This window comes from Barbus barbus, assembly GCF_936440315.1.
Source record: "Barbus barbus genome assembly, chromosome: 22".
Lineage (NCBI taxonomy): Eukaryota > Metazoa > Chordata > Actinopteri > Cypriniformes > Cyprinidae > Barbus > Barbus barbus.
In genome coordinates, this window is record NC_136750.1 from 4,368,889 (window position 1) to 4,382,171 (window position 13,283).

The 13,283-nt window shown below is 38.7% G+C and overlaps 1 protein-coding gene across 1 annotated transcript; it reads left to right on the forward strand.

Annotated features, from left to right (window-relative positions):
• The first annotated feature begins 308 nt into the window (after window positions 1-308).
• Window positions 309-12,560, forward strand: LOC306888134 (signal recognition particle receptor subunit alpha-like). Its single transcript, XM_079446288.1, has 14 exons — window positions 309-580; window positions 1,443-1,526; window positions 1,639-1,802; window positions 2,625-2,785; window positions 2,876-3,035; window positions 5,833-5,983; window positions 6,178-6,296; window positions 6,423-6,541; window positions 8,836-8,922; window positions 9,058-9,230; window positions 9,737-9,950; window positions 10,025-10,188; window positions 10,492-10,590; window positions 10,674-12,560. Exons 1-14 carry the CDS (start codon window positions 458-460, stop codon window positions 10,800-10,802), a joined length of 1,947 nt encoding a protein of 648 aa, XP_079302414.1. The 5' UTR covers window positions 309-457; the 3' UTR covers window positions 10,803-12,560.
• The last annotated feature ends 723 nt before the right edge of the window (window positions 12,561-13,283 follow it).

Here is a 13,283-nt window from a genome sequence, read left to right on the forward strand (position 1 = left end):
AGACCGGCCGGAAGTGATGTTAGTGGAAAACACCGGTCGCTTGACAACACTCAAATACAGAATATACTAATAAACTAAATGTAATAAAAACGTGAAAATACATATACTGCCAGTCTAACACAAATAAGTTAATTTTGTTCCCTACTGCACCATGCACATAAACGAAATAAAAATAAAAATATAAAGTTACTTTTTAGAATAAATATTGATTAAAAATGTAAAGCTGAAAATCTAAATGAATTCAAATGTGGCGTATATAAAATATCAAATTAAAGCCTTGCATCGGTCGCTCCACAGGAAGTTGCGTCATTTCCTCAATGTGCCACTGACGTGTCTCATCACATTAACTCCAGCGCAGGACTTCAGAGCACTTATTTATTTATTTTGACACGTTTTAGTTTTTTGTTGACCGGTGTTGTGTTCCTCGTAGTATTGGGTTCGTTCGTGACTGGCAAAGATGCTGGACTTCTTCGCCATCTTCAGTAAAGGAGGCATCGTGTTGTGGTGTTTCCAGGGGGCCGGTGTGAGCGAGTCCTTCAGCGGGTCCGTTAACGCTCTCATCCGCTCCGTCATCCTGCAGGTATCGAGCAGCCCTGTGCTTCTACAGAAACCAGCAAACGCATGGCTTTGGCTACTATAGTTACTGTTAATATTGACTGACAGATGTATTTGAGTCGAGTGTAACACTGCATGGAACCGATAGAGAGCTCAAAGTAGACGCTTTTCATATTTAGTTTATAATTATTGTATAACTATTCCTTGCTATATTGTATATTCATATGTGTGTGTGTATACATATATGAATAGTTTTCAAGATGTTGATATGTTTGAATTCTTTAAAGAGTTCAAAAAATGTGATTCTGTGTTGTTTTCAGAATTTCATGTATTGTAACCCTCTTAAAATATTTATAAAATGTTTGTCTTTTTGCTTATAAATGCATATAGCACCCTGTCAAATCAAAGTTTGTCGTATTATGATAAATAATTAGGCTAAATTATTAGAAACTATTGTTATATCATAACAATAATTCCTAATTGTGAGATATAAACTTGCAATTAAGTTGGAAATTTGAATTAAAGTCGTAGTTAGCTTTTTATAGTTTATTCTGTGGCAAGAAAAAAGACAGAATGGCAAGATCTAAAGTTTATATTTCTCAGTTCTGCCCTTGTTTTCAGAATTGATATAAACAGACTTCAGTAGCTGCTAACTCAGAGAAAGTAGAATAGAAAAGCTAAAGTTAAGAAAACATGTTCCATGATATTTGATCAACTTAAAATTAGCCTTGTATGAGAACACATTTAGTGGAAATATCATGATCCACCATTTCAAAAATGACGGTTTTGGTCTGTGCTCCACCTTTTCAGCCAAATACAAGATTCAGATTGAAGTTTCTTTCAGATTTAGATTACATATTGAAGTTATTTTGGCTTTCTTTTTGCAGGAGAGGAGTGGGAATAACTCCTTTACCCACAATGCCCTCCGTCTTAAATACAAGCTGGACAATGAGTTTGAGCTTGTGTTTGTGGTGAGTGTTGATTTTCCTTTCAATGCAAATAATGCGATGTGATTCATCAGATCAGTCAGTGGCCCGTGACTCAGCTGTCCGTATGTCTGATTGTGTGCTTCTGCGATCTCAGGTGGGTTTTCAAAAGATCCTGACGCTGACGTATGTAGACAAGTTCATAGATGATGTCCAGCTGCACTTCAGAGATCGATACAAGAACGAGCTGGAGCAGAGAGGCGCCCTAAAGTTTCTGCTCAATAATTTTGAGTTTGGAGATAACTTCCACAGACTCCTGCGGTGAGCTAGACCTTTTTTCTGGATCAATAAATATAAATGTCTGTCAAAAAGGATAAACATTTGGATCTAAATATTTTGTGTGTGTCACATTTTAAATTCCAGACATATTCATATATATATATATACACACACAGTGATGTTGAAAAGTTTGGGGTCTGTAAGTCTTTAAGTTTATGTAATATGTTTTTTTGTTTGTTTTTTTAAGGAGAAAGGTATATATATTTTTTTTTTTTTCAGCAAGGATGCATTTAAGTGATCAAAAGTGACAGTAAAGACATTTATAATATTACAGAAGATTTCTGTTTCAAATAAATGTGGTTTAAATGCTGTTTTGAACTTTCTAAATATCAGAGTCCTGTAAAAATGTGTCAGTTTCCACAAAAATACACTGATAATAAGAATATTATAATATAGTAATAATGTTTCCTGAGCAGCAGATCAGCATTTTAGAGTGATTTCTGAAGGAAAAGGCTAGAGTAATGATGCTGAAAATTCAGCTTTGATCACAGGAATAAGTTACATTTTAAAATATATTCAAATGTGAAAAAAAAAATACTTTTGACCAGTGTTGTAGGTATACGGTTTGTGCAGGTACATAATGGTGGCCCAAATTATTCTGCAACATTTTCAGTTTGTAAGAGAAACTATTTGAATAATTAAGTTTACAAGTTTTATTTTTGACTCAACTGTTGTTACACGAGGACTATGTGACAGTCACTGAAGAATAAGATCAGTAGAAACCAACATATGTCCACATTCTAATATTATTTTCAGCACTTAAGCTCAAGGCATCATCCTCTATATGATGTGTGTGTTTTGCAGGGAGGCGGAGGTCAGCAGCAAAACCAAGGCCCCCGTCTCAATGAGGAATTTCAACGAGTCTGAGAAATCCAAGAAAACTGTGAAGTCTATGATTGAGACAAAAGATGGAGACAAAAGCAAGGAGCAAGCAGGCAAGAAAAGTAAAAATGCCAAAAAGGAAGGTGAGAAATGTTAGAGACTATGAATAAAGCAAACCACCGAAGGTTTGTTAATGTAACCGTTATTTCTTTTCTTCTTTCACCCATCGTCAGCTGAATCAGGAGGGGATCAGGCTAAAGATTCCTCACAGACTGCCTCAAAAAAAGCTGTGGAGAATGGAAACGAGGGCCTGACCCAAGAGGAGATTATCGAGAGGAACCGTGCCAAGTTCTTCAGCAAGCAGTTGGGTGGCGGAAAAGCAGAGAAGCCCAGGTAGGACGCTTTATGAATTGCAAAACAAAAAGCTTTGTTCATGGCAAATGAAGCCCCACTTGAATTTTGATTCACACTGGTGTCACCGATCTCAACATGACTTCCACTAAATCACATTTTGTCTGATTACATAGTTATAATAATTTATCCTTTGTAAAGCAGGATTATTAACTATGGGGCCATTTATACAATACCCTATTAAACAAAAACAGACAACTTTTTAGGCATTTTGGCCGTTCATTTTCACAACAACGTAGAGCTGCACAATTCTGGATAAATGGAGAATCACAATTTTTTTTGTCTCAGATAGAGATCACGATTTTCCCACGATTATGAACTAGGGCTGTGCAATTAATCACATGTGCATCTCGTCAGTAAAGCTGGTTCTGTGATTGGCAGTAAATCCCCATCACCTGCTTTCAGATGGAGCTGTATTTACTACACAGAGCCGTAGTTCACTGACAAGCTAGGCAATATCGGGCTCATTATCGCAAAATTGCCTAGCTTGTCAGTGAACCACGGTTCTGTGTAGTAAATACCGCTCCATTTGAAAACAGGTGATTGAGATTTAGTGCTAATCACGGAACCAGCTTTACTGACGAGATGCGCATGCGATTAATTGCACAGCCCTATTCTGAACCACACAAAATAATGTGGGACAAAATATTAATTGCTGCAGTCTATTTTAAAAGTGTTTAATTTGAATGAAATATTAAATATTTTAATACATGTATTTAAAATAAAATATTTAATACAACAATTTTTTATATTACATTTATGAGAGAGTGGTTTGAATGAATAATTCAATGACTCCCTCATAAATACTTCATTACTGGATGAATCAGCATTTTTGAAGGAATGATTCAATGACAAATACATTTTTTAACAGTTACTTGTTCCCACTTAGTGGCGAAACAATGCAAATGACACAAACGTTATTTGAAGCGAGATGGTCCTCACTGCAGAACACAAGATCCAGGGGGCATGGTTGGATCTAGATCCAACTCCTCCCACCATACATATACCTGAACCTACTCGTCTCCACCCCCTGATCCCTAAACCTACCCATCCCCACCCCTAAACCTACCAGTCTCCACCCCCTGATCCCTAAACCCACCCATCCCCACCCCTAAACCTACCCGTCTCCACCCCCTGATCCCTAAACCTACCCACCCCCACACCTAAACTTACCCGTCTCCACCCCCTGATCCCTAAAACCACCCATCCCCACCCCTAAACCTACCAGTCTCCACCCCCTGATCCCTAAACCCACCCATCCCCACCTCTAAACCTACCAATCTCCACCCCCTGATCCCTAAACCTACCCATCCCCACCCCTAAACCTACCAATCTCCACCCCCTGATCCCTAAACCCACCCATCCCCACCTCTAAACCTACCAATCTCCACCCCCTGATCCCTAAACCTACCAATCTCCACCCCCTAGATGTGGATCCAACCCCGCCCCCTGGATCTTTGTTCTGCTGTGAGGGGCTACAGTTTGAAGCGCCAGTTACTTTCAAAAAATAACTTGCTCTATTTTGATCGCTACCATAGACACCAATGTTTATATCCGAACTATAAACTTTAATCCCAGTATTTCTGTGATTAATATGAGCAACTATAAGAAATATTACTGTGTAGTCGAGACTGTTTGTGAAGCAGTTTTTTACCTAAACATGGTAAATGTCTGCTCTCTGCGTCAGCAGCATCGCGAACGCAGATATGAACGTTCTGGAATGGGGAATCGTTGTCATTTAAAAAAGGTGTTTGAATCGAGATCGCAGTCAGCTCTACAACAACATCATTTTGGGGCCTGAAAACACAAATTTTTGTGCAAGTTTTTAAAAACAATATAATATGTGTAAACTACAGAAACACACATTTGTGAAAACGGTGGCTTTATGCACATCATATTGCATGTTATATTACAGACGCGTAGTATTTTTATTTGTTTTTTTTACAACGTGACCTCGTCAACTGGGGTGTGCGATTATTGAAAAACAAATCTCTATTTTTGTGTTATTGTGCTGATATCTGACTACCATGGACCGCTGCAGTTTTTGATATTCTTCATATTCTGTGTGGTCCATTCACAACAGTGATAGAAATTAATCTTTTCATAGAAGTTTAAATAGATTTTGACCTTGTATAGGCAATTTTACCTTTTAATAAAGCCATTTTTTTTCTAAAAGTGTGCATCTTTTGAGTCAAATTGTTACATTTAATCAGTCAATTAGAATAATAAGACATTTAGGCTGTTACCAAACAAATGAAACCAGTATCAACAAAATTAATCTTTGCAGAAGTTACATCTGAATGGCATTTAGATGTATTTACACACTGTTTAATGCAGATCAGAGGGACATGGAGTGCTTTAACCTGCAGTTACAAATGAATAATGTTTTGATATTTTAAACCTAAAATATTGAATGCTGATATTTCTATAAGAAACTTTTCAAAAATGCAAAGGAAAAACTTTTCTGTTTTTAGTAAAGTCTTCATCATGTAAACCTACCCTTAAAACATTAATTACTTGAAATAAATATTTCAAATTTTTGTTTGTTAAAATACTAAAATGACTAAAACTAATAAATAAATATTAAAATGCTATATAGATATAAAATAATCTAATAAAAAATGTACGCAAAACAAAATAAATTTAAAACTAACTAAAATGACAGTGAAAATATAAAAATTCTAAATATTAACAAAAAATACAATAGCATGTGAATGATGCTAAAATAAGACTGGTTTGAAGTAAAATCTGTTTGTTTTTTTTCTGTTGTATTGTACAGTAAGTCCCCTAAACCCCAGAAGCCAAAGGGGAAGGCGAACCGGGTGTGGGATATGAGCGGGAAGAGCATTGGAGTGCTGGACTACAGTGGGACCAATGGCAACAACTCCAGTGACGCACAGAACCAAGACCCTGATGCCATAGCTGAACCGGTGAGCAGTCCATTATTACTCCTGACTAAAAATCTCAAATTCACTGCACCATATTTTCACAAGCAAGCACTGCTTGTAAAAAATTTGTTATAATTTCAGTGTTGAAGGCTGTATATTATATGCATGGTTGTTTAAAGCTTTTAGATAAAAATTGTTATTGCAGATGAAATTGTCAAGTAACTCTGTTCCTCCAGCTGATCCAGGTGGATTCAATGAAAGGGGACCTGCGAGGTGTTGATTCGGAGTCCTCAGATGAGGAGGATGAAGTAGTGCAAGAAGAGGAGAGAGTTGTGGTGACAAACACTAAGAAAGGGTAACAAACTCACTGCTATTTTGTCTTTTCAACATGCCTCAAAATGTCGAGTTTCTTCATCTGAACTTGCTGGTCCTGCATCTACAGTTGATATTGAATGTACATTCTGTTTTTTTTTCTCTGCAGAGCCAAAAAGGGTGCTTTCGGGGGAATGTTTGGGATGCTAAAAGGCCTGGTGGGATCTAAGAATCTGACTCAGGAGGACATGGAGCCAGTTCTCGACAAGATGAGGGATCACCTCATCGGTACGACATCGCTCTTGCCCCATTACACCTCATTCAAAACACTTTTTGTTTACATGTTTTTAAAATTATTACAGGGTTTAGTCATGGAAAACCTGGAAAAATTCATGTAAAATAAATTCTACTATATATGGTGTGTATATATACTTTATTCTAAAATATTTAATTATGATCAGGGGAGTGGGGGACAGCTATGATTTAAAAAAAAAAAAAAAAAAAAGTGTACTGTGTTAGACTAACCAAGACTTGTCACAGCACTTGCATATTATTGCTCTTTTGTTGTTTTGATTGCTTCTATTGCCCTCATTTGTGAGTCGCTTTGGATAAAAGCGTCCGCTAAATGATTAAATGTAAATGTAATAATAATTTGATTAGAATAAATAAATAAAAATTTATATAATACATATAAAAGTATGGTACTATAGGTGAAAATATGTAATACAATTTTATTTAAAAAACATTTGAGTAAAATAAACATTTCCTAAAGAGTAAAATGGGTAATAAATTTAGCAGTACAGTAAAAGAGAAATATATAATATTTTGATTAAAATTAAGAAATAAGTCAAATGCATAGAAATACACTGAACAAAATATAAACTTTTTTTTTTTGCCCCCATTTTTCATGAGCTGAACTCAAAGATCTAAGACTTTTTCTATGTACACAAAAGGCCTATTTCGCTCAAATATTGTTCACAAATCTGTCTAAATCGGTGTTAGTGAGCACTTCTCCTTTGCCGAGATAATTCATCCACCTCACAGGTGTGGCATATCAAGATGCTGATTAGACAGCATGATTACTGCACAGGTGTGCCTTAGGCTGGCCACAATAAAAGGCCACTCTAAAATGTGCAGTTTTACTGTATTGGGGGGGGGGGGGGGGTCTGGATACCAGTCAGTATCTGGTATGACCACCATTTTCCTCATGCAGTACAACACATCTCCTTCGCATAGAGTTGATCAGGTTGTCCACTCCTCTTCAATGGCTGTGCAAAGTTGCTGGATATTGGCAGGAACTGGAACACGCTGTCGTATACGCTGATCCAGAGCATCCCAAACATGCTCAATGGGTGACATGTCCGGTGAGTATGCTGGCCATGTAAGAACTGGGATGTTTTCAGCTTCCAGGAATTGTGTACAGATCCTTGCAACATGGGGCCGTGCATTATCATGCTGCAACATGAGGTGATGGTCGTGGATGAATGGCACAACAATGGGCCTCAGGATCTCATCACGGTATCTCTGTGCATTCAAAATGCCATCAATAAAATGCACCTGTGTTCGTTGTCCATAACATACGCTTGCCCATACCATAACCCCACCGCCACCATGGGCCACTCGATCCACAACGTTGACGTCATCAAACCACTCACCCACACGACGCCATACACGCTGTCTGCATCTGCCCTGTACAGTGAAAACCGGGATTCATCCGTGAAGAGAACACCTCTCCAAAGTGCCAGACGCCATCGAATGTGAGCGTTTGCCCACTCAAGTCGGTTACGATGACGAACTGCAGTCAGGTCGAGACCCCGATGAGGACGACGAGCATGCAGATGAGCTTCCCTCAGACAGTTTCTGACAGTTTGTGCAGAAATTCTTTGGTTATGCAAACCGATTGTTTCAGCAGCTGTCCTGGTGGCTGGTCTCAGATGATCTTGGAGGTGAAGATGCTGGATGTGGAGGTCCTGGGCTGGTGTGGTTACACGTGGTCTGCGGTTGTGAGGCCGGTTGGATGTACTGCCAAATTCTCTGAAACGCCTTTGGAGACGGCTTATGGTAGAGAAATGAACATTCAATTCACGGGCAACAGCTCTGGTGGACATTCCTGCAGTCAGCATGCCAATTGCACACTCCCTCAAAACTTGCGACATCTGTGGCATTGTGCTGTGTGATAAAACTGCACATTTTAGAGTGGCCTATTATTGTGGCCAACCTAAGGCACACATGTGCAATAATCATGCTGTCTAATCAGCATCTTGATATGCCACACCTGTGAGGTGGATGGATTATCTCGGCAAAGGAGAAGTGTTCACTAACAGTGATTTAGACAGATTTGCGAACAATATTTGAGAGAAATAGGCCATTTTTTTTATTCATGAGTTAATTATTTTCAGTCTGTTCTTAATGAATTTATTGAAAAGTTCACAAATCAGTCTAAATGAATTGGGCCTGCTAAAAATAATGCTCAAAGATTCCAGTAATCACAAACAACTTGAAACCAGCCTATATACTGTGTATACAGCCTTTGTTATAACTTGATCAGACTAATTGCGGTTTGTCTTTTCTTGTTTCTCTAGCCAAGAATGTAGCAACCGAAATCGCCTCCCAGCTCTGTGTCTCTGTGGCCAAGAAACTGGAAGGCAAAGTCATGGGCACGTTCACCAGTGAGTACTGCGCTCAGCTGCTGAACAGCCTGTCCAAACAAGAGCTTTCCCACACGTGTTTGTCTTCTGTCTTGCGTTCTGGCCTTCCTGGATTATTTTGCTCTTCTAAATCTTCTCCTGGCTTCTTCTCTCTAGCTGTGGCCTCTACAGTAAAGCAGGCTCTGCAGGACTCCCTGGTGCAGATCCTGCAGCCCAAGCGGCGCGTGGACATCTTGAGGGACGTGCTAGAGGCTCGTTCTCAGCGCAAACCCTTCGTCATCACCTTCTGTGGGGTGAACGGCGTCGGCAAGTCCACCAACCTCGCCAAGGTAACAAAAATAAATAAATAAACCTCACTTAAAATTCTTTTAATTACCTTATAGAAATTTAAGGTGTGGAATAATTGGCTTTTGATAAGAAGTGATTGAAATTAAAAATAAAAATGTATATGCTGTTTTTCATGTTTTCATTCATGTGAAATACACTAACGGTAAAAAGTTTGAAATAATTATGATTTTTAATGTTTTTGAAATAAGTCTCATTCTCAACAAGGCTGCATTTATTGAATCAAAAATACTGTAAAAACAGTAATATTGTGAAATTTTATAAAACTTTTTGTTTTGGGGAAAACCTGCTTTTTACAGTCGTTTTACACTTTAATATGTTATCAATAGACATTGCCCCACTCTGCTCATATGGTATTCATTTTTTGGGTGCAGGTCTTAAAAAGTCTTAAATTTGAGCTTCAAAATCCTGCAGATACCCTGACATTATATAGAAATCATAGGGGTCATGTGACATGTTATTTGAATTTTTTATTTTATTTTTTGTACAGATCTCCTATTGGCTGATCGAGAACGGCTTCACGGTGCTCATCGCGGCCTGTGACACGTTCCGCGCGGGTGCCGTGGAGCAGCTGAGGACTCATCAGCGGCGTCTGAACTCTCTACACCCCCCTGAGAAGCACGGAGGACAGCCCACCGTACAGCTCTTCGAGAAGGGCTACGGCAAGGATGCTGCTGGGATCGCCATGGAGGCTATCGCCTTTGGTAAAAACCCTGTGGTTTTAGAGGAAATGAAACTTTAGAAGGATTAATTTGTTAACACTTCTCTCTCTCTGCAGCTCGTAACCAGGGCTTTGACGTGGTGCTGATCGATACCGCCGGCCGTATGCAGGATAACGCTCCTCTGATGACGGCTCTGGCGAAACTGATCGCTGTCAACACCCCGGACCTGGTGCTGTTTGTGGGAGAAGCGCTGGTGGGCAACGAGGCTGTGGATCAGCTGGTAGGTGTAATGCCACATATGGCCCGTAGAAGACACTGCTTCATAGTGTGACATATGAAGTAGCCATCTTTGACCAGCAAATGTTTCTGGACAATAAAAAGTGCTTTTGCACTAGGGAGCGCTTGATGTTTCAGAGAGGTACAACTAGATTAGAAACGATATCTGGGTTGCACAGTATATCCATGATGTTTACTTGCTCTGTTTCTATTGCATGTGGGAAACTGATATCTGAAACACAGGCCTGAGCTTCTCAAACAATTCCCAGGTCATCATGTAGTGAATGTTTTTTTTTCTTTGTTGTAGGTTAAATTTAATCAAGCGCTGGCTGATCATTCCAAGACTGACAAACCCAGGCTCATCGACGGCATCGTTCTCACCAAGTTTGACACCATTGATGATAAGGTATATCTCCAGGTCCCTTTGTTCATGGCATGTTCTTTTGAAATGGATCTTGGTTAAAAAAAACTCCACATTGTTTCCTGTAGGTGGGCGCTGCTATCTCCATGACCTACATCACAGGTCAGCCCATCGTGTTTGTGGGCACCGGGCAGACGTACAGCGACCTGCGCAGCCTCAACGCCAGGGCTGTGGTCAGCGCACTCATGAAGGCCTGAGATACAAGACCTCTGCTGCTCCAGCGACTTTCACGGTTCTGCTACAGCTAGATATGAGACCCTGTGACCCTCTCAGCTTCCTGTGAATGCAGACATGCCTACGTGTTGAAATGATAGGTTTTTTGTTTTTTTGCTGTCCTACAGGTTTAACTGAAATTCAGTTCATATTTAGGATCCTCCTTGTGTTTTGTTCCAGGAAAAAAGTGTTTGGAAGGAATATCATTTGACTTGATCTCACCTCAGCAACCATTTTTGATTGACATGCAATACAGCCAATCAGACAGCAGTGCTTTGGTTTTCATTTAAATAATGAGATAATGGAAAGTATTTTTGCACTTTTCTGCATCTGTTCTCTACGATCAAGTGTTCTTGTACTTTCTGCCCACCACAAAAAGATGGACTGAGGTGTTATTCCAATGTTATAAGAGATTTAATATATTCTAAATGCATTTTGTCTACGTTTTATGTGATTAATGTAGGTACATTCAGATGATGCCCGCAACCCAAACCGTCTCATGAAATCACTACCATAGTGCCTCAGCTCATTACTATAGCCGTTGATCCCAAAACGATTCTGTACAAATGCTGCCTTTTTTCATTCTTCCTTTTATACTCAGGCTTTTCATGTCTCTGGATATGAAAAGTATTAAGATATTGTAAGGTTTGGTGCTTGAGGTTTGAAGGCGCCTCAACAGAGAGTTCTAAAATGCTGCGTATACCAAACTGTCTGAAGCCCTGCAAAGTTTTACATATTTGTTTTAATTCATTAGTGACTGTACTGCCATTTTGCTTTCTTTCAGATCCCTTCGTCCTTTTATTTTAGAACAAAGTCAGGTCTTAATTCTCCATCACCTCATGTTAATTTATGCTAGCACAATGGCAAGACTGGAGAGCTTCATAGAGAAAATTTGTTGTACTTTGAGAATGTGTAATATTTCTTAAATAAAGCTGCTATATTAGCTTGTAATGATGGGTCATGCTTTTGCAAATGAACACATTTATATTCTCAGTTGCAGAAAAAAAAAGTTATAATAGTGAGATATAAACTCAGGATTGTGATTTAAAGGGGTCATTGGATGCAACATGCACGTTTTCAAGTAGTTTGAACTGAAATGTGTGTTGGGAGTGTGTACACAACCCTATAGTGATAAAGATTTTTTTTTATCTCGTTAAATAATTTTCCCTTTCTCAAATTGAGCCAATCTCAGATGCCTGTCTGTGTGGTCTGGTGTCTAGACCGGCCCTGAATGAGCTGTAAACAGGCCACCATTGTTTCACCGCCGGAGCAGATGTAGACAAGAATGGCTCCTAAGTGATTGAGGTGTTTTGTTGTTGGATGTAATAATGAACATAGCAGTCGTCATTTACTCCTGTCATCTGAGCCGCTGAAGACACAGTGGATTACTTTTCTTTTTAAAGGGAATGCGTCCCTGATCTACCTAAATGCATCTATCTTAGTGCAAATCATTCGTGATCCAGCTTCACCTACAGAAGAAGTGAGTATAAGGTTTTTTAATGAATCGTTGCATATTGCCTTTCCTTTTGCTAGTTAGCGAGTTTCACGATGAATGCAGCTAAAGTTTACAGTCTCTCATCAGAAAACGACTCGGAAGAGAGGGGCGGGATCAGCAGAGCTCATTTGCATTTAAAACAACATGCAATAAAACGGCTTGCTGTAGACAGAGCTGTTTTTGACTGGGTAGAAACGGTGTTGATTTATACTACCATTGAGAAATTTTAACCAAACTATGATACACGAATACAAAATAATAATAAATATATATATATATTTATTTATATTTACATGTGTATTTTTTTTTTATTCTCATTTTTATTGTCTGTGTGACGTTGTTGTCTCTGTGAACTGGAAGCTTGTGACACTAAAACAAATTCCTTGTATGCACAAGCATGCTTTGCAATAAAGCTCTTTCTGATTCTAATACAGACTTTCCATTAAGACCCTAAAGAATCATATCAACTTGTGGAAAATGTGCATCTGATGACCCCTTTCAAAGGTCAGAAGCTAATATAAAAAGTAGCAGTTACCTTAATTTTTTAATTCTGTGGCAAAAGACTTTCATTGAATTCACATTCTGTGTATCATTTCTACAGAAATAACACAAATAGGCATGTCTGTTGCATTCCAAAAACAAACTTACCTCATCACTGGTGTGGTCTGATTCTGTAAAATTATGACTTATATAGGCTGGTTCTTATGAATCAGTCAAAAAGAATTACAAACCCGTGAGTTATCGGTTTAAAACGGTAGCGTCACCAAATTCAGCAAAGCAGGTACTGAGCTACTGTAACAGCTGACTCGCTGACGACTAGGGATGTAACGATTCACTCAACTCACAATTAGATTCAAAATTTTTATTTTTTTATTTTTTTATTGTATACTACTGTATACAATATCCGCACAGGTGGCACTTAAAGCATTTCCTTGTTTCCGCTGTAAACAACTTATGAACTTTAATATGC